General features: G+C 35.3%; 1 protein-coding gene across 4 annotated transcripts in view; it reads left to right on the forward strand.

The window, feature by feature from the left end:
• Nucleotides 1-23,020, forward strand: part of ush (u-shaped) — an 82,200-nt gene that overhangs the window by 34,940 nt on the left and 24,240 nt on the right. The window contains exon 1 of one of the 4 annotated variants that reach the window (XM_015979820.2): nt 6,973-7,003. The exons of 1 other annotated variant lie outside the window; for it this stretch is intronic. In XM_015979820.2, the coding sequence (XP_015835306.1) occupies nt 6,988-7,003 (16 nt within the window). In that variant the 5' untranslated portion in view covers nt 6,973-6,987. Of the gene's footprint in view, nt 1-6,972; nt 7,004-20,860; nt 20,889-21,945; nt 22,207-23,020 lie in introns of those variants that run through there. 2 more of the 4 variants (XM_015979821.1, XM_008195037.3) reach the window with 2 other exon arrangements.

The raw sequence follows: 23,020 nt of genomic DNA on the forward strand, positions 1-23,020 counted from the left end.
TGGGCGTTCCTTTGCTTAATTCGCGGCTAATAACAATGTTTAATGCCTATCGCGCATTGTTATCGCACCGAGAAATTATTATAATTAAGAGCGTGTTCATTTTGGAAATTAAATTTTATTAATGTATTCAACTATCTAATATTCGGTAATAATAGTGTGAATTGATTTTTATCTTTTTATTGGGCGAGCTTTATTTGGATTCTGTTTTCGTAAATAAAGTTGGTAAATTATTGATGTTGAAAACGTGAATCTATTGTGACGTGGGCGTATAGTTTTTTACGAAACTGTTATCTCGATTTTACATCACGTTTCTTTTTTCGATTCATAGATTCTGATGTGGTGTAATCGGGAATATCCCAATGAGGGGCAAAACCCACGTCAGTATTAATCTACAGTGATTTTAAGAACACAGATGAAAACATGTTGGCGTAACACTTTTTCCATTAAATTCAAATTTTTGCTTTTATTTTTAGCGGTCTAGCTGTTAATCATAACGCCATAAATTGTTAGCTAGAATAATACATCTACATATGTAATTATCCGTTGTAAATACAGATGATTGATGCTTTTATTGTTGTGCATATATTAGTTTATGGCGGCTTATTGGTTCGCATTTCTGCGAATCGTTGTTTAGTGTTTATTCACATTCACACAATTTTTTTTGTTTTTATAAGATGAACAAGTGTTGTAAACTAAATAAACATTTTTGTTATGAGATTTTGAGTTATTTCTGTTTCCTCAATTTGCAGCGATGCTTGCAGCTCGCGTGCGGTGAGCGTGTTTTTTCTTGCGAAGCCTATCATAAAGTCGGAGTGTTTGACGAGTTGCCACGCAAATGAATCCGGCGTGTTCGGCGCGATCTGCTAATTTAGCCACTTGTTGCTCGTCGGTGCGCCCATTTTGTTTATTGACGATGGCTATCTCCACCTAGTAACTGCATTTTTCCCGTGTTCCATGAATTTGTTTTGTGGAAAGTCACATAAATTCCAGATCGCGGATAGACACGTCTGTGTTCATAAATTGTGATGCAGCATGTTATCGTTAAGTCCAGCAACATATCGGCATTATAACGTCCATCAGAGTGTGTTTGAATGTAATCGGTAATCTCATCGTATCATGTATCGGTTAGCCTCTTGTCGTCCAGAAACAGCCCAGCATCCATTAACATTAGACGAGTAATGGTATCGACGTAAGCCATGTATCATATTCGAGTGATGGTGGCCACCACACCACACCACATCAAGCTGGATCTCTGTCGATTCAGATTAGCATCCAACATGTGTTCTTAAGTGACGGGTATGGATGTTGCTTGGCACATTGCCATACACGGACTGACGGCCGCGGGCAAATATTAGCAAACGAGAAGACGTAATTAATTGCACCATCCAGGACCAATTAAACGCTGGATTGGCACAAGCGGCCACTTTATTAAGATCTCACTAACCTTCAGCGATATTTTCTTCTCAATTTTACTCACCATCCCTTCTTTTGGGCGAAATCCTAGTATGACGTCTTTAATTCAGCTGACTTCTCTAAGATCAAGAAAGGGTTTTGAAATACCAATAGGTATTCTTTCCTAAATACAGAGTGTCTCAGCAAAGACTTTTAGAAATTTTGAATGCACATATTTTAGAAGGTGGTCTTTCAGTTAAAAACAAAAAAATGACCTTAAGTTAAAAAATGTAATTTTAAAACACATTTCTTTTATTTAAAATTAAACCAAATTACCATTGGATCATTAAACCCCGAAACATAGATGACCACAAAAAAAATTAACCAAATTGCTCGACTGATGCAAAAAAAATTAGATTTTGTTGTTAAAAATTTAATCCAATTTTTTTTAAAGTATTTGAAAAGCAGTCACTTTTTGAAACAATTGTTGAATGCTAAGCAGAATTTTGGGTACACCACAGAATGTTACTGAAAAAAACTGTTAAAAGTGTACGTGCTGTTAAAGAAGTAAAATTGTTTTAATTTGGTGGAATTATTTTAAAAACAAACTACAGTGGCAGAAATTTCTGTGTCGTTGGACTTCTTGTGAAATGTTATTCAAATGAAGCCTTCATAAAATTTAAAATTTAAAGACACAGGAAAATCGAGTGAAGGACAAAACACGTCACTAAAAACCAAGAAATAGTTGAGGCTGTAATGCAAGCTTTTGAAGAGAATTCAATCAGCAGTGTACAAAACATTTCCAAATTCCTAAACGTTCAAGTGTCTAAAATTTTTCAGTTGTTGTTTAGTCTTTTAGTCCTTTTTGAAAGAGTTAAACCATCCAGTACGAGTAAGTCAAAAAATTCTTTTTTAACTTTGTAAGGGTGAGAGATAAATATGAAATATTACTTGCGTGTCACTTTGTTTGTGCAAGTAAGATTGACCAAAATTGAGTGGTAGTGCGCATTTGTTTCATAGGGACCTACGGTTTTGGATCTGTATCCACAATTAACAATTTGTTTTTCATTTTTCTTGTAAAACATGAACGAGTTTTTTCTTACAGCATTTTTCATTGACGATTAATTTTTTAATATGTCTAAGAAGGCTTAACATTTAAAAAGGCATGTAAAAATTACGTTTTTAAGACTTGAGTTGTTGCATTAGTTGGATTTTAATCTTTACCTTCTAAAATAACTGCATTTTAAATTTCAAAAAAATCCATCGACAAATATCTGAGATATCGGTCTTGTAAGTCTAAGCTGAGACAGCCTGTATAGTCAGTTTTCTCAAAAATTGTCCAATAATAAGATCGTTGTGTCAGCAGCGATTTTTAGTTGAATGTGTGATTGGCAGAGAGACTCTCGAATGGACTTGGTGGGTCAAGTTGTTCCAGTGAGTGGAACTGATGGCAATTTTATTGTGAAATGCGTCCAAAGTGGTCGCGAGACGTGAGGTGGATGACACTCTTAAGTGTCTGTGCGATTTGAAGATTGCCAAGTATAGAGGTGGCAGCAATTGATTTCTTATAACGTCGAAGGGACGGGGCTCTGAGGGAGGAGGTGGCGGTGGCGGCCGGCTTATCTCCAACTCCCAGATTGAATATATTTCATATGTTTTCATTGAACTGCAGCTGGCTACCGGCGCTATCACTCACCAACACCGACGTCCATTATGAACGCCATCACAGCCCCACACCGCCATTTTTAAGATCGTTAAATCCACAGACCTGATGTATCTCGCCCACACTTTTTTGAAATTGTAGTATGCTGCTAATTGAACGAACTGATTGTTCTAGTAATTAGTGGCGAATCTAAAACACTTTTTCCCATTGGAGTTTTTTTACTTTTCCATTACGATGTCAATTTCGATTAAGATTTTATTTGTTATCTGCATAAGCCTTGGGGAATGGGGAATAAATCAAGATTCTTTAATGAAGAATAAAGCACATCGTAAATTAAACAAATTCACAATATCTCCACCAACAATAATAAAAACAGCCATTATTCGTAGGAGCTCAAGGCGACTGCATATCAGCACAATGGCTTTGTTGTGTTCGTTGTGATAAGGAATCTGCGCTGATAAGAGGCGAACGGTCGTGTCGCGATAACCGTTTCAAAATGGAATATTCGTGCTATTCGTATGTTGTCTTATCGAGTGATATCGCCTCCCCAATGACAGACCGTTCGGGCCCTTATCACTGCGGATAACGCTTTGCGATTAAAAATGTTGCTCGCTCCAACCAGACGCTAATGGTTCGGTACTTGTTTTGTAAAAAGCTAAATATAAACCGACATTTTTATTTATACGCACCAAACTAACATGTTATTTCAATTATTTTCTATCTTAACATCATTTTTATGGCAACTGAATGCGATGGGCATTTATTCACTGTTATCATATCAAAGCGCTGGTTAATGTGGATGCTTCTAATAAAATCTGGGCAATTATCAAACCGAGATATTGCGCGTACCATCAGAAATAATGGATAAAACGGAATTGAAACTACCAGGATTTGCCCCCAGATCAAGGTTGGATTCTCTATTTATAACAACTGATACTCAGTTGAAATAGTGAATTAATTCTACTCGACTATTGCCTAAATCACTAAAACAGCAACTCGAGAATTGATAATAACATGGTCTACAGTCTAGGTCAATAACTCCTCGAGAATCTTATTTACAATTTTATTTATCTAACCTTCAAAACTGTGAACATCATCGAGAATCAATAGTTTTATTGTCTTCTGATTGATTGAACGATTGCGGATAGAATAATATTTCAATAACTCACAATTATTTGTTAGCCTTTGCAAGCCATATAAGTTCTATTTGCGATGCTTTACAGCCAGAAACAGAAATACAGGCGGATGTAACATCATAAATAACATAGTTATCACTTATCACTGACAATTATCTTATCAAGACTTAAAGTTAGTTCGGTAATGGAATTGATAAAGTTAATGAAAAAAAATTGTTGGTTGTCTAATCATTTTCAACCTATTAGTAACTTGCCCTGTTTTATTTACCTACTTTTTGTACTTACTGCCAAAATGTTTTATGAATGATAATGGTTCCGAATTTTTTTCTTCATGTGTTATGGATATTATGAATGGTTTTCGTTTGAAATCATTTAAAGTAAACACAACAAAATTGATTATGTAATCTCTGTCAGTTACAAGACTAAATACAATTGTAATAAATTCAGAGATCAGGAAATCGTCGTATAACGCTCCAAAAATAGAATGGAAGATTTTCCGTCACCGATGTTACAAAGTTTAAATTTTGTAAGATAAATACTTACAAGTGTATCTTCACAAATACTTTATTTGCTGCGATAACATCAGAATATTGATACACAAGTTTTGAGTAATTAATCTGTGCTCATCATGTTTACTTTGATGGGTACCAACCGGATAACGACAAGATTTCGTCATTGACTCGAGAGTTTGAGCATTTTTTAACAAAGGTCAGGCCTCGTTTTACGACTCTCCTATTTCGGAATAACATAAAATGCACTAGTAGTATAATGTAATACAACAAAAATGTATTGCCGTGTGTGTTCGGTTATCGGTAGATCTTTAATTTTGCTTATCTGGATCGGTATCCGGTATGTCGACCCGACCCGACCCGTTATCATTACATACACACAGATCTTTGCCCGATTAAAATGAATTACACATAAAACTCTAATGACAAAAACTAGATACATGTATATTATGCATTGTTGGAAAAATTCTGGGCCAATCAGTGCGTCCTAATCTGGGGCCCTTGATCAATTGTTTTAATTAAGGAAGAAAAATCGGTACGATAATGTTAATTGGAAAAATATGTAGTTATTATCCCACGATTCGGTCAGTTTTGTAAAAGTGATGAGTTGCAATTTTCTTGAAAAAAATAAGTTTTTTGCAGATACGATCTTATAATTTACGGTCATGCTGTTTATCTCCGGTTCTATGAAGTAGTTCGGTTATCTTACGGTGAAATCTTGTGTCTTGTTTAATTATAAAAAGCGTTATTACAGTAGCGAAAACAACTCTAACTCCATTATCTCCAACGAATGTTCGCAGGATTTACTTTCAAACGTATTTACGCCGGTTGTTACATTTGTCTTAATAAAATGTTTCGTAGATCTCACATGCGAGACGTTAACTCGTAAAAAATATCTTCGACTCATGTTACCATTTTTGTGCCTCATATTTCGTGTTTATTAAGTGGTTTTTCTTTGGATGTAATTTTTATGCAAAGTTGTGCCAACGTAATGTGAGTTGGTGCTTCCCTCCGGCACTAGACATACTATTTTAGATATGTTTCCATTTTACCGTGATTGACTAACAGATGGGTTATAGTTACTGCATTTTATTAATTTCGTATTTATTTACCCAATACTTTCCTCTAATGCGTCATTCATAGTCTCCGATCAACTATCTATTAGGGAAATGAAATGTGACCGGCGCATCCACCAAAATTCAACTTCGACGAGTTTTCTCAGTACAACTTTTTCTAACTTATATATTTTCGTTTAATTTATTTATTGTGTTTAAACGTTAAACCACTATTAATTACTATTATTTCATGGCCCAACATGAGATATTTGTTATTCAGATGACACTTTTTTTCAAAAATAGTATGTAGTTTAATTTTAATAGTTGTTCATATATACTGCTCAACAATTAATGGATATTTTATATTATTTCTATTAACACTGTGTTAATAAGACAAAATGTTATTATATAAATGTGTTAGTTTTTGCACAAGCATGTTTAAAACATGCTTCATTTAAAATATAAAAATGTCTTTTTTTTCATTTGCATAGAATATTCGTTAAGGTTTGAGCATCGGTTTGAACAGTATATTTAAAAACGTCAGCAGAAGAAGCTAAAATAACATTAAAATTTCACAAAACATTATAGAAACATAGATGAAATATTTTAAGGACCAAAGATGGATATATACTCAAAAAATCAATTAATATCCCATAAACAATTAACTAGGCATTTCTGATTGTTTACCAAATCGCTGGAATTTGTCTGAAATAATGTAATTTGTTCTTAGTTAAGTGAGTTTTTAGAGAAGAAACGTTTAAAAGTCAAGGAAAATATATGAAAATAAAAACTCTTTTGCTTCGCGTTTAGTCTGATATGACCAATAACTGATAAAAATTTTAAAACATCTAAAAACTATCGTATTTTAGGACATACACCACAGCACGATTAAAGTGAATATATTCCTATATTATTTTAGTTTGGTCAATAAATCGTTGAACACTTTAAATTCGTGTTCTAAAACCAGATTTCGTTTTTATGAGCTGCAAAGAATATTTTGTCCCAACAACAAATTTCCCAATTGATTGTTTTGTCCCTCGCATTCCATTCAATAGTGTTAGGATGCAACAGGTGATTTCGCACCATTTTCTCCCTTCCCGCTCCAACTGACAGAGGGTCGTACACGAGACCGGTCCCTTTTGATCGCCCCGTTTTTGACAGCAGATACGCACCGGCATCGGGGTTAGATAGTTGCTAAAGAACTGTTCGTTGAGCTGCCGTGCAGTGCATAAATGGTGATTTACATGGGTAAGCGCAAAAATCGCCTTTTGCATGCATTTGAATAAAAGACTTTCCGCGGAACAAGATCGTCTTGGCGCCTATGCGGTCATCCTCCTGTCATGCTGATTAGCATTCCAGTCATCCTTCTTACACATCATTTCCTCGCGTTATTCTGCAATGTTCGCACCGCTAAACATCGGCATCGGGGGACCAACTCTCTGTGTTGCTTGTGCCGGATATGTACTTATCCTAATTTAAATCAAGAATTGTTCCTCGCGCAAAATACAAAACTATGTAAGGGCATTCAACTAAAAAGATAAACTAAATTTAAAGTCTATTATTAAATTAGTGCGAATGCAATCGTAACTAGAACCAGACGTGTTGTTGCAAGCTGAGATAAGACACGGATTATGATATGTTTGGAAATTGTTACATCTAATGGCTTTGACAAAAGCTATAAATGTAATGGACTGATTAGCATCGCTGCAATTGCACTACGGGCTGCTTGTTTTTAATCAATATTACGTATAGACTTGCAGATAAAGTGCGCTGAGATTAGTATCACGATCTTAATTCAAGTAGGAGAGGAAACTGGGTATACTTACATTCAATGATATATTCACGTTTAAATCAATAATAATCAATTTAGATGAAAGTGGCTGATAGTCCCACTTAGGTAAATAAATATTTATCTAGGTGATACTTGTTAGTTTCTGCATTTACGTTAATTTGTTTGCTTACCTGATGCAATACCATTTCCTTCAGTAATCAGAATCACTAAAATGTGTTCAGGAAATTTTTACACGGTTGTTTCATCAAGTTTATTTTGGTATTTTTGGAAGGATGTTACATATTAAAAAAAATTAATCACCAAGTAAATTCCGGGGAAGGAAAATTATTCACTAAATTGCTGTCCCTTTTACGTAAATAATCTTAAAAAAATACAAATGTGTACGCTAGATTTTGGGAGGTGAGTTCATACTTTCGCGTTTGTAGAAAAAGTCAAAGTATTTATTTTAATTTTTTAACATAGTTTCCTTGTACCTTTAGCCTCAAGATTTTTGGTTCTCTTCTTTAAGATATTTTTTCCACATTGTGCAAAATAATAAAATTGCTGAATTTCCCTATTTATTTCAAATCACATTCCTTCAAGAAAAAGTTAGATGTTAGGGGAGTAAGTGAATTTTTTGTACCAAGTCTTATATCTTCTTCTATTTTGGAGCTTTTGGTTGATGTTCGTTGTAATTGTGGACTTTATCGACAATTTCTTCTGTCGTGACTGTTTTTGGTCGTTTTCTGCAAGGATCATCTTTCAGGTTTGCTCTGCATCTCCTGATTGTATTCCCTCGTGTTTTTTCTCCATAACTGGACTGAGATTATCATCACTTGCCAGTTTTCCTATCTCCTGCCTTTATATTTTTCATTGTTGCCAACTGGTTACTCAGATTAGTTTCTTGAAGGCATTAGCTCCACATCTGACTATTCATCATTAATAGTTTTTTTGTTTTGGATTAAGTTTTCTAAATTACTACAATAGTATGTTTATTGTTTTACACTTGTTATTCGTAGAGGTGCTAGCATTACATTTAAATACGCATATCAAGTACATCTTAATTGATGCTGATATGTTGTTTTCGTATATTCATATATTCACTATCACATCTTAATTATTTCTCACATAATTTTACATCTATTATAATAATTATGAGTATTTCGTTTCATTTAATTGGAGTACAAAGAATAATTGAAAAATTGAAGTACAAGTTTGAAACTTTTTGTTGAGTGGTGCCTGAAATCAGTCTTCTGGAGTCCTCTCGTGAAATTTGAAGACTTGGACGCGTCTCGCCAAAACCAAATAATTATCCCGTGGAACAAGTCGTGGCGTTTTACATGGCAACGAAGCTGATTCTAGATATACACACATTGCAGCAGACAATACACTGGTGAAGATGGTAGGAGGAGATATGGCACCAGCGCACCGGTACCGGCTGCGCGGCTGTGTTGGAAGAAGATGGTCCCGATAAGATGACAGAAAGGTGATAAGGACTCGGTGCGATTCGAGATATCGCGAAATGGGATGAGATTTTATCAGATGATGACGATGGCATGGCGGACTGTCTCTACTCGAAGCGAGTCGAAAACGACACGCTTCCAGGTGACGCTTTCTGCTGCATTCGATGATGATTTATAAAAAATGACAAAATGTACTTTGCTGATTACGCAAACACGTGTCCAATGCTAATCAAGGCAAATATTGAACCACAAATATTATCATTTTTCATATTTGTTGAGTCGTGATAACCGGGGGTCGTATCGAGGGGCGGACTAATAACTAATAACGCTGCAATATGGTGCGAAATTGCAGTTTTTACCTACATATTGCTACTATTTTAGGAATCATATTTTATTAGTAAAGCTTAGTACACACACAGTTTACTGAAAATATCGTTTTTGAAAACTTTTATTTAACTTGCTTTTTTGTCTGCCTGTCTGTTTCATATTTTTGGAGTCCAATTTGAAAGGGTCCCCGTTGTGCCAATTAATTGAAATTTTGCACACTTAATTAGTCTGCGTAACAATGAAATCCTTTGTGGATAAATATTTTTTAGAAAAAAAAAACAGATTTAACAGTTGCGCTAAAAAGTAAAAAATAATGTTTTTCCAACAGAGCAGAATATTTTTGATTACAAATTAGGATTTAAAATTTATAAATGTTTTGGGAACGGTCATAAGTCATATCACTACGGCATTACAGAACAGCTATTTTCTAAAAAAAATTTTTTTAATTTTTTTATATAATAATAAAATTTGAGGTCACATTTTTATTTTGTTGTTTGTATCGGTTTAGATCGCCCTAGATAACTAAAATATATATTTTTATCTTAAAAGCCATTTCAAACTAAACCAAGTAATGAGTTTAGAATTTTTAAGTCGTTGGTTATCTCACGTCATCAAGAATGTTTCGGTAAATGTATTCGTCAATCTGCATTTCACTTTGGGTCGAAATTACTTTTGACATTTCAGACCTCCATCCTTCACCATATTTTTGATTTTATACAAAATGCGTTGTAACAGCTTGGTGACGGTCATAAAACCGGCCATAAATGTTTGTTGGCTTCACAAGGAAGTCTTAATTAATTGGGAAGAGGGTTTGATAAGGTCAGGATGAGGATTTCAGGCGCATAATTCTTCCCGCCATTAATAATAATTATTGTTAATATAGTTATTAAATGTATCTGGCGTCCAGTTTCACACCTCCTCTGGCTCCGATAATGGATTGTTGTGTTATTAGGTGCTAGTATGATTTATGCGTTGTGTTTTATGAAAAATTCAAGTTCCCCGTCGAGGCGATAGGATCGGGCCTGGGCTGGCCAAGCTAGTTAAGGCGATAAGATCGGCTCTATAGAGGCCAAATAGCCCGATTCGTTGGCCGATAAGAGCTGGTGCTGGGTCGCGGAATGGGGAGGGGTGCGCCGGGGGTACGTCAGCGATGCATGCTGCTGATAAGGGCCGGCCCGAGCCTTATCATTGCTCATCAATCAGCCAGTAACTGATAAACAAACTCTGCTTGAACGCTGGGGGACCGCTTATCGGCCTCGACGGTTTCAATCTATAAAGTCTGCAGGCACCACCCCGGTGCCCGCCCACCCTTCTTTCGCCCACATTCGATTTTAATTAAAAATAAAAAATTACGTTTGGAACGAAATCGGGACCTTGAGATTTTTGGCCGACACAATGCCGATTCGGATCGGGACGGCGCAAATAATTCACGTTTTTTCTACCGCGATCCCAAAGATCTGACGCACGATTTCTTCCAAAGCAAAACAAAATTTTATTAATTCCAGCCAGACCCACTGAAACAAATGGGTCACAAATTTAAATCCTGCATGGAAAATGAATAAGAATGCTGTTTTATGTAACAGAAAATTGCTAAAAAATAAAATAAAAAAAATATTAATTTTCTTCAAAAAATATTTGATTTTCTTTAAGTTCCTCCAGTTACAATTGGTCTTTAGTCTAGGAGAGGGAAGAAAAATTAAAATATGTTGAATTGGGAAATTAAAACTAATTTATGAAAAAGTTGCTCTTTAATTCTTTTTATTTTAAGTCTTTTTATAAACATTTTATTATTTTTACTTCTTTAGTTGTATGTTCCTTCACTAATTCTTTTTCTTGTTTAAAATTTTGCGATGTTTTAAACTGTCAGATATAATAGTTTGGTGTGGCATGATTGACACTTCCTTTAGAAAAGTTACAGTCATTAGCTGCAAATTGTGCTCTAATTCAGTCGTGAGTAATAAAGATTTATCTGGAGCCCGACATGATCTCATACATGTAATTGTAAAGCCATGGTTTTTGCAAAATATTCGTAATGAGTGCGATAAAGTCCATAATACAAGTACATTAATCTCGGCACTACAAGAAGAACCAATTAACATTTAGTCGGTCTGATAAGGAATTTTTTGTCGTTCTTCATCGTCAGTTGTACAAGTGTTTTCAGTTCGCTTCTGTTTTGTTTTAAATCATATTTTATTTTAGTTATAAGAAGTTGCTTGTTTTGATCCTCTGCAATTAAACAGATGCTATCTGGTCAATGTCTCAAATTGTAAAATACTTCGACTCTTCTTGGACTGTAATATTATTGATCCATATCTAGCTCTGTCTGGAAGCCAGACTAGAGTACTTATTTTTTCATTTCTGTGGCTAACGCTCGATTAAAATAATTTCTCAATTGTTGCGACTGTGTATTTTAGGAAATTTTCCATTATCTTTGACTTTTAATTGTGTTTTTATCAGAAATCGGTAATCTGACCCTGCCATCTAATAAAAACTGATATTTATAACGCGATATATGCCCACGGCGTGCCGTATACGTCTTTCGATATCATGTTACTGGAGAAAAGTATGAGATTTCAATCATAGATAATGCGACTGTCATTACAAGTCGGTACATCAGTCCTTCTTTGTTATTATGTGAACACTTTATGGCAGGATAATTTAATTGATGGGACCTCCTTCAAAAAATCATGAATTTAATTAGTTATAGGGAGAGATGAGTCAGCTGAAAATAATTTAATCGTATCAACGCCGAGCAAGTCGTCGTCTTAAGTAATTTTTTATGGTGTGGAGACACTATCACAAATTCTTATCACCTGGAGTATAAACAACACTGATATAATTATTCATTAAGGTGACATTTGGAATTCCACCTAATACAAGGCGAACCTTGAAGAGCGATTATCGCTGCATCTGTGTATAAATAGACCAGACTAAGACCGTTCTTATCAAACTGGCTGCTGATGGCCAAAGAGTGATTTTTGAATGCACCACGTCTTGCGATATCAGCCTTTAATGGGCACAGATAGGGATCGGAAATGAGGGAGGAGACGGTTTTCTTGACATTTAACTCAGACAAGGAGCTCGACGAAGTCCCATGGAGCAGTGAAAGTAACGCAAATGGATAAGATGCAAGAATTGCTGTTTAATGACCATTTAAAGTTGTGCAACCATTATTGGTGCTTTGTTGTCACGGTATAATAATTACTTTAATAGCTCGAGTTTCAAATAAAGTTGCTAAAGGCCCGATTATGACCACACCAAGCTGTTAAAGCTCACAACCTTTTCAGTGCCATAGCTTCTAGCTTTATAGTTTACATTTACATTTACAGTGTGAAATAATTAGATAATTGATATTGGGGGTATGGCCAAAAAGTTGACTTATTATTATTCCTGAAAATCTGTAATCCACACAATTCAAACAGAAAATACGTTTGTTCGATCTTCTTGTGTTTTTTTACGAGTTCTAAGTTTTCGTTTACGCGCAGTTATAAACATTGGAAGCTAAACAGGAGGAGGATGTTTGAAATGTTTCAGTTTCTTCTATCGACACGGGGCGAGAACGGCCAGTTTTATTGTTCGGCCTCGAATCGGTATTGCACGATCAGGCAGCATAACAAGAGCGATATGCCTGTAATCTGATTAGCGGTGATAAATTACCCGGGCCGCTGTTAATAGATATCTTTGCAGACTCACGACGTCGAAACCGCCCACATTCACTATTAAACGCCCCAAGACACCGTACTCCTTCGCGACTTATCTCAATATCTTCAAAAATACGCTCAATTTATTTTAGGATAACATTGTTTAAAGTTCAGAGGTGATGCAACGGAGATATCTGAGTCTTACTCGCCGGTTTCAGCATCGTGTATTTTCATGTTAAGTAATTATACCTCAGTCACTTCTTGAGGTGGCCAGCAGCAGGATTTAATTTGACCATGCTTCCAGCATAATTTCCATTCTTTTTTTATTTATTTTTTCGTCTGTCGTCTAATAAAATTGTTTTCCATTCCATTGTGGCTGTTTTTCTTGCTTTTGCGTCTTCTCCGAATGTTCCCTGTCCCAGCAGGTGTGGGTGTTAAATGGCCGAATGAACTGATTAGCAAATCAATAAAGCGTTCATATGTACGTCGAAGAGCTCGAACATTGTGTAAGCTGGAGCTAAGTATTATCCGAGAGGGTGAACAAAAGGTAATAATGCTGGCGAGCTTTTTGCGGTGCAGATTTCGAAAGCGGCTAGGGCTGAATCCTGTAGATGAACGACTGGAGATTACATTATATTCCCGATTTATCTATTATTTCCAGCACCAGTGCATTTTCAGCCTGTGGTATTGTTAGTCTTTCTCACCCGCCTATTGTTTCAATGTAAATCATATTTTAATTTACTGATATATACACCTGTTCCCTTCGTTTCGCAGCATTCATTCAAGAGACGCATCCATTGTTCGATTCTGGTTCTTTTCCTTACTGCCAGTAGATAGCGCAAAATTTCATAATTCTTGTGGTTTTTCACGTTATCGAAGTTTATGTATCACAGCAATCTTATCCAAGAAAATGTCATCACAAAGTTTCCCCATGTGCAATTCCACAATTTATTCTTTATCTGTTTGCAGACAAAATATTTAATAAACTTGATTCACCAATGCTATCTTTATGTTGGCCGAGATTATCTTATTATCCTCAGAAATAATTCAGGATAATTTAATGTCGGTGCCTATATTACTCGTCAATAATTTTGCCTCAAAACATGACTCAGTTTAAATTTTTGTGTATAATCTTCAAGCGATATCTGATAGATATCACAGATTAATCACGCGAAAGAATTTAACAAACCGGGTATTAGGAAGTTTTAAGTTTCTTCACGATAACAACCCAATTAAACGAACTTATGATTAACAAAATGATCAAAGATTTCTCTTCCTTATCAGATCTCAATTATGATCGTTTGATTGAGAACATGAGTGTGGCGTAGGAATACTTTCGAATACTTTACTTATTATAAATTACTGGCAATACTTAGAGATCATATCACTTACTACTAATACAGACAAATCGTCGCCTATCATCTGGAACGAATATTTTATTTATTTCGTATTATTTATTTCGTTAAGATTTTAAGCAAAACAACTAAACAGTTTTCTGTGCTCTTTTAAGAATCATTTTTCAAGTACCCAGAATAAATTATCATAACTTTTGGAGATAAATCATTACGAGGGATTATTTATAATATTTTGACTTCTACGTATATCAGTTAATTTAAAAAAATATTTTTGGCCATTAGACATTTTTACCTCTAAAAGCTGCAAGGCTTACGACTGTTAAAATCATCAGAACAACCTACTGGAATATGAAAATTAATAAGAAACCCGAGCAATATAGTCGTACCATAAAGAAGTTTGTGTTTTTTAATAGCACAGTTCAGTTCGTAATTTTGTATTTTCTATGAAAATGATGTGATTAACAGATAAGATTTATGTTTAATACAACTGTCTTATAAATATTTGTTGTAAAATATTTGCTTTCTATTAAAAACTCAAACCGCAGAGATATATAGTTCCCGAGTTTTCGTGTTAAATTGATTGGCGCGTTTTTTACGCACTTGTCAAAGTTTGTTTCACAGCAAACAAACAAGAAGGTCTGTTACGTGAAAAAATCAGTGCTTTACAGTAGAGATTTAGGACTTTTTTATTGAATGTATTAATTTTAATTTTTAAGTAAATACGAAAAAAGTTATTTAGTCAGTGTCTTTGGCAAACTATTTACAACTGTTAAGCTTCGTATTTTAATTTTAAATACACTTCAGTTAGATTAAGCAGATGGAAGGTGAATGTAAAAAACCTAAAACATGGTTTTCAAATTATTTCAATTTTTTATCAATTTCGAATTTCTCAAATAACAAAGTTTTTAGCTCATATAAGTGGGTTTTTCTGTGCTTCTATGAAATATAGACTTTAAAAATCGGCCTTGGTATTTTATTTCATGTGATGTTAGGTAAACCTTTACGTCAAAAATTTTGTTTGTTCGCTCCGCTCGTGTGAATTTTGGTGGATGCGCTGGGCTAGAACATTAGGTCGCGGTATCAGTTTGTACTGCACCGTTCGGAGTTTGCGAGAGTTAAGTATTTTAATAAAAAAAGTCTCCCCGAGTGTCCATCTCGGCGTGAAAGGTCGTCAATCCGCCAAAGCTCTTTCAGTCGGAGAGCAATATCAAAAACGTTCGAGTCCGATATGGAGTCGGGAGGAGACGAGCTGTCATCTTATGACGAGTGAGCCTCTCTTTGGGGTTTCCTCCGTCGGTATCTCCCAGGTCGATCGAACGTCGGCGAAGTGTTCGACACTTTTGTCTCTAATAAAGTCGGTCACGTGTGATCGAATGAGTGACATATCTCGCGTTGCCAGCCATTCTGCATTCGGCTGCGGGGGTTGTGACAGTCGGGGGCGACATTTCCCCGTGCTCACGTTGACTGCTTATCTGTAGGACGCAAGGCGACCACGGGGCCGAGGCCGGGATGGGGCTATCACAGTTTGGCAGGCGCTGGTGGCCTGCCCTAGTCGGTCACCACTCGTGTGGAAAAATGATAGTGAATACCGCCGATTCGCACCGACGACGGGACCTCGACGAACCATCGATTAATATGTTCCCGTCGAGCCAATAATAAAGATAATGAAACCAGAATTTCACTGCGATTTTTGCTTTCTGAACCTTTCATGCTATTTTACACCCCTATTCGCACATAAAAGGTGGACACATAATACTGGTGTGGAATTGGTGTAAAGCTTCCTTGAAGGTTTTTTCTCGTAATCACATCTAGGTCCGTAATCTTTATTAGATCTGTGATTAATTGATATCTTGTTTGTCAAGGAAAGCCTTGACATACTTTATTTATTTTCTTCGCTGCTTCACTACAGCAAATAACTACTTACCTGGAGTAAACAATCGCGGTAACTTGTTATTATCATTTTCTCAATCTGTTCTTGACTTGAATTCGGATTAGTCCAAATTGAAATTAGATGAACTCGAATAAACTACTATTGATGCTAATCTTTTTGTGTTATCAGATGTTATCAACAGTTTCTACAAACACTCAAACATCTGTCTACTCGTAAAGTCGCTTCTAAGTAAATAATGAGTTGATCTATCTCCAGTTTTCATCTGAAATTTTTTGTTTAATTTTAAAGGAATAACCAAACCGGAATTTTTATGATTTTCTGAGACAACAATATTTGTTATATAATGTTAATTTCGACAGTTTCGTAGTTTTTTTACACTAGGTGTGTATGCATATTGCCAACAATTTAGATGAATCTTTACTACATTTCACATCACACTTTTCGGTTTATCGCCGACTTTTTATCTGAAGTAAACATTAAAAAAAATTAAAATAATAACATTCAACTTGTTTACGTCAGAAAAATGTTAATGGCTACGTATTAGGAATTATAATTAAAAGTGATTACACCTTTAGTAAGGTACTTTATTTTGTCATAATTCTTTACATAAATGATTATTTTTTAATTGTATAATAATGTTTAATATCTTGACACCCGACTGTTTACAAAAGTGTACTTCTTATTGCATTTTTTATTTTTTTGACTTTGAAGAAACGCTTCAACACTCCTTTCAGACGACTTATTTTTTAATTATGAAATGATAATGTCAATAAGGTTTCTTGATGTTAAAATATTTATTGTAAAACTAGTTTTCGAAGCTGTCAGATATTTCCCCAAGCAAAACCAAAAAGGCAAAAAACAAGCAATAAAAAAGCGGCTGAAATATCAAAAAAAAACTTTCCGTTAAAGAAAATTATTAAAAAGAAAAATTAAACATTCTCAAAGAGCGAAATTAAATGCATGTTGGCCTCATTAGTGACGGTCGTAATTTTTTGTTGGATTGAGTTTATTTATTTACTGTTTTTTTTTTTGGTGGAACTATGACTAGAAAGTCGATGCATTCAGGAAAACTAAATTTTCTATAAATTTTTTTCAAAAAAAGTAATTTTTACTGAAGTTGAGGCTATTAAAATTAAATCTCCTTATTCGGAAAAACATTTAACTCCTCCAAATTTTTAAGGAATTAATTTAAACCCAGTGTTACTTCGGATATTGCTCTAGATATTGTGGTTTGTGATAAAAATATTACTTCTAACAGATAGTTGATAACTTCCTGAGCCAAAAACATTTAATGCAATAATTGAAACGTAAAGATTATTTAATTTGTTGGATTTTGATTTTAATAAATGCCACTTTACCTTAGTGCAAATCGAAGAATAAACTCCCTGAGTGTTAAAAATTAAACGTTCATCTATAAAAATTGTATAATAAAATTATAGATAAGTTAAGAAGAAACTTTTCGTGAAGGGAGACTCGTTTTTTTGGGCACATTTGAAAAAAATCTGATATAATTTCCTGGACTTGTGCCAATTATGCCTTCTGTGAATGGCAGGATGTATTTTGATTTGTTTGATTGTGATTAACCCGATAAAAGCTGCAATATGCATTCCGGGAATATTTTACAGCAGGAATTTCTCAGGAAATATATGACATAGTTTCTTGATTTTCGCGATTAGTCTTGTTAATTCTCATTTACTGTAATAACATAGATCAGCTTCAAATGCCAATAATTAGTAAACTGATATAAATAATAATCTCATGACGTCCTCAAAGCCCAATCAATAATTATTGCTTTATCATCCTTTCTATCTCTATATGTGATGTTCGAGACACGAAGTGCGAGGAGCAACCAAGAGTAAACTAGTTCCTGAGTATAATTAATTGCATCAAAGGTAGAACCACACCTTGTTTAACGTAACCCGGCATTACTATGTCAAACAACTTAATCCACTGAAGCACGCCACGCCGATTGCGCCTTTCTTGCTCACTTAACAGCGTTTATTAAGCAGAAAACTAATTATTTCTAAACGTATGAGCACGGCCTGCGACAGGTGCGCATCATGCAACTTATTCGTAAAGCATGGCTGGAGCTCAAAGGATTCCTTTCAAAAGTTTCATCCGTTAAGTACTTTGATTGTGACTGCGGATGCGTGCATCTCGAGCATCTTCTTCCTCTCACGATGAAAAACTTTGATTTCAGCACGTGCTCAAACACGGGTGGCCATCAAAGCGGACGCTTTGTTTTCAGCATCAAGCCCTGATTTTGACTGGGTGGCGGAAGTGCCCCATCCTTATCAAGTTACCCACATTGTTACTATTATTTTTTTAACAGAGAATATACTCTTCCAGCAAGTCAAGTTTTTTGTTATCTTTCGATAATTCATTTATAGAACGGATTCGTTTGAAGTTTTGCGAATTCTCATAAATGTTGATAACTGTTGGATTTCCCCAACATTTCTGTTTCTTCGGAGGACATGGGCGTGTCGTATCCAAGAATCAGTTAGTTTTTCCGATTCGGATCGATAAATCACTTCGTGCATCGTCCTGATGATGTGTGTTGAAAGAGCATCTGACGGAATGATCTCGATGAGCGGAAACAAGCCCATAGCTTGTGGTTTTTGTTTGTTTTTGGTGGCGTGGCGAGCTTCGATACTGATCTAATTCTATCCGCTTTGGTCCGTTACGAATGCATCTCGCACTCACCATCATCGAGGAATTCTTTAAGACCAAGTCTCGCCTTTCAAATTTTAACAGTTTTTGTTTCGGAAAGCACGCCACTTAAACATCGAAAGAACTGCCACGAGATTGGTATCAAAAGCCGGCTAACAACGTGGATATAGGTTGTTTAAATTCCTTACTTAACATAACTTTCTCGTATTAAACATAAGCGTTATTGCAAATCGGAGACAAAATTGCAGGAAATTACGAGCACATTATGAACGGAAAAGGGCGGGTGGTCTTTAAACCAACAGTATACGGTCAAGATTTAATTGATAATTGGATATGTATTAGCTATAATCACAAATGAATACCTACGAAACAGTTTACTTCAGCAAAGCTCTATACCGTAAAATTGACAATAATTTTGTTCTATTTTATTCAGTTACTGCGGATTTTAAGAGACAGCTAGTCCCCAAAGTCAAATATTTTGATGTTCCGTTGTACCAAAAGGGAGGGTTACTCATAATCGCTCCCAAGTAATCTATAAGATAAGTTGGTGAAATAAAGATCTATTTGTTGCAAATATTTGAACTAGTGAAGATTTTATTGAGAATTTATCTAAAATACATAATAAATAGAATGTTGCATACATGTGCAGAACACATCAAAGTTATCATAATGTTTTTTTAATGATAACACTTTTTACAACTGTCGGAACTTGTTACTTAGGTAATTTTCCGTTTTTTGATCAAATCTAACTTTGCAAAACTTAAAAAATCTTCCCCCTGCTGGTGGTGGCTTCGGTTGTGTAAATTTATGATTCTTAAGAGAGTCATTTTCAATTTGTTGGGACATTAAGGCAATAATATTAAACCCAAGAACGGGCTTCGAGGTACAAGCCACCTACATGGTGCGATAAGATCAATGGAACTGGTTCGACCAAATTATGAACCCGTAAACATTAAAATAAACAAGGCCGACCGAGGCCTGGACTGATGATGGTGATTCGGGCCGATAGATATGGTCGTTTTCCCAAAACGTGATATTAAAAAGGTTTAAGGAGCCTGCGTGAAGTCGTGTTAATTTGACCATGATGGACGAGCCAGTGAGTGTGAGAATTCAACCAGTGTTTTTGTTTGCTTCGCCCTCCACACACGATAAAGAAATATGCGATCTTTATCGCCCGGTCTGGGCTTCTATTAACACTTCGGAGGCTGGATCCAGCAGAGATCCTTCCAAAATGAAGAAACACAAATCACGCTGAGCTCATTTCTGTTATTGTTTGGATTCGGGCGAACGCTATTGTTTTTGGTTTTATCACGAATTTGTTCATCTGCGATTGTTATCAATTGATTGTGGGGATGAGAGCTTGTCATTATCACGACAAAAGTATTAAATTTTGAATTAGGTCATCGTTAGGTTCTTTAAGAACTAGAATTGAAAAATCAAAAAAAGATCAGTGTTTGGTGCACGCTTAATTTTAGTTGAGGTCAGTGTTATTATGTACTACAAATAAATGAAGCTAACAAAAGTATGCTGAAATTACGAATTCATTCATTAGCGTACCGATTGGAAACTTGAAAACTTATTATACAACTTATTCTGAAAACCATTTAGCAGATTTATCTGATATAACGACTCGTATAATCAATGATTTGTATTTTTTATACGAATCTGAATGGAAGATGAACGTTTTTTTAATAGTTTACTCAAGAATGCGAGTTTATTTATTACATTATATCTTCTAAAAATTATGTATGAGAGTTATTTCGTTTGCTGAAAGCCACGTTTTCAGTCACAATTTCTAATAATAGTTTTTGAAAACCTAAATTATATTTGCTCGATGTAAAACCTTTATTTTATCTTTATTTTACCGTCATTCCTCTAGTAAATTATTTTAAAAATAGTTTTAGACTAGATGAGAAAAACTTATAAACGTATTGATTTTTTTTCAGGTAAGGACTACTACAAACCAGTTTATGTTATTAGGAGGTCTAAGATCGGGTGAGGAATGGCTCCAGCAGGTTAGTGTATAAGATTTGCTAATGGCCATTATGATAACGAAATTTAAACAGTCTTGGTTGCTGTCTCTGGCAAGAGTATAACTTTAAAAGTGCGAGTACCACGTGCAGTTTTATTTAAAAATAAAAATTGCGGCTTATTACATACAGTTATTCTATCATTAGAGTAGGTAATTTGATGAGCATTTTTATTTATTGATTGTAATCATAAAAAATGATAAAACAAAACAACGTACTTTATCTTTAATCAGTTACAACTAGCTTTTGTTGGATCCGTATCAGGTGAACTAAATTTAGACTGATTGATTTCTGTATTTATGTACTAATTTTTAGTAAACCTAGAGAGCTAAAGCTCAAACAAGCCTACTTACCTACTAGATGTAGTAAGTAGTATTCAGCATTCAGTTGTACCAACTGGAACCCTTTACTTTATTATAAAAAAGCATCATAACATTTATTATTTATTTACTGAACCTAATATTTATAATTTTAATTACTGTTATCTTATCTGATGGAAATTTTTAATCTTAGACATCAAAGGGAAGAAATATAACTCGGGTTCTGGCGTATATGTACAGCAGTGTTAAAACTTTTGGTGTAATTTGTGTTCTGATTTGGAGCTTTCTCTTCCGGTGCATTTTTCCAAAATTAATCTTTATAAAAGCTTATTTTTTAATCGCGAGTTTCATACGTAATATCAGAATATTTGCTTTAATGGGACAGTTGTCGGTCGTTCCCAAGGCTGCTGTTATCAAAGGGAATAACATTCCTATCAGCTTATCAGCGGCCAACCCTATTTACACCCCTGCTTCATATGAGTCCGCATTCACGGAACCAGAGATTAAAAACTCGATAATGTAAAAATATACAACAGTTACGAGGAAACTCTAAATAAAACACCCTAATTATTCTAATATCTCGAAAATTGCTGCGGAACTTAGAGTTCTTTCTGAGAGGGTTTTGAGGCATGTTTGTTATTTTTTCATCTCGCGTCTTGAGCCAAATATACCTATCTTATCGCTTTATCGTTTCGATAAGAACCTTTAGGTATATAAAGCTGAGATATCGGTTAAAACAGTTTAGTAGTAAAGTTAATATTTCCATACTAGTTTCGGCTATGAGTAGAGTTTCCATCAAACGCAGCTTGGATGTGTCCTGCATGCCTCATCACCGCGAAATTCTAAATCGGAGGCGGATAATTGCGACTTGAAGATGTTAGACACGTGCCAGTGGCAGGCCGGCTATGGTCCTACCAAACTTCTAATGAACCGGTACTTGAAGTCCGGGCATTACAAGTTCGCTAGGATCAGGAATAAGAGTGGTAAGTGGCTTATTACGTAAAGCAGAGACGACACATCTTTTATGCAAACAATTTAATCTTCCCTCATTATTTGTCTATTGACTTTACAAATTGCGTTTCTGTTTTCTCGCGCCTTTATCGGATTTATCTGTTTGTTTTGTTGGTGGAGGCGACCACGTGATCAACTCGAAATGAAGTCCTTTTTACCGCGACGCCCGACAAGGATAAATTGCAGTTAACAAATTTCTATCCAGCGAAAGGAGCGCGCGACAAAAACCCCGCTTGTATGAGTGGGTAATCATCGGCGCTCCGGAGTGGCGCTGTCTTTTTCTGGAGCGTCGGGACGCCGGCTGACGGCGGCGCTCCGTGTGAGGTGCGGTAATAACACCCTGCAGACAATGATAAGCGTAATCAGATAGACCGGGGTATATATATCATATCACAATGGCATAGCAAAAATGATTACGAGAGACGTTCCTTCCTATATCACGCCAACTCGGTCGGTAATGTGAATCACGCTCTGCCGGTTCTTACACTCGCTTCTTTACCGACTGATTTATACATTCTGCTGCAAATACCTCACAAGTCTATAAATCCTGACGTTCGTGTTTCGTATCAAACGCTATTTATCGCCATTACGGCATTTGTCATTACCGAAAATTACCGAATTTTTGCAAAATGAACCAGGAAATATCTCCCAAGGGGTTATCGGCGACTCGCAAATTGTTTATTACTGATAATCATCCAGATAACTTTGCCAAATCAGTCACTAATCACCTAGATCAATAACATTTAATTTATAGTTCTTATCTTTGATTGCTAGTTTATTGTTCCT

This window comes from Tribolium castaneum, chromosome 5, assembly GCF_031307605.1.
Source record: "Tribolium castaneum strain GA2 chromosome 5, icTriCast1.1, whole genome shotgun sequence".
NCBI lineage: Eukaryota > Metazoa > Arthropoda > Insecta > Coleoptera > Tenebrionidae > Tribolium > Tribolium castaneum.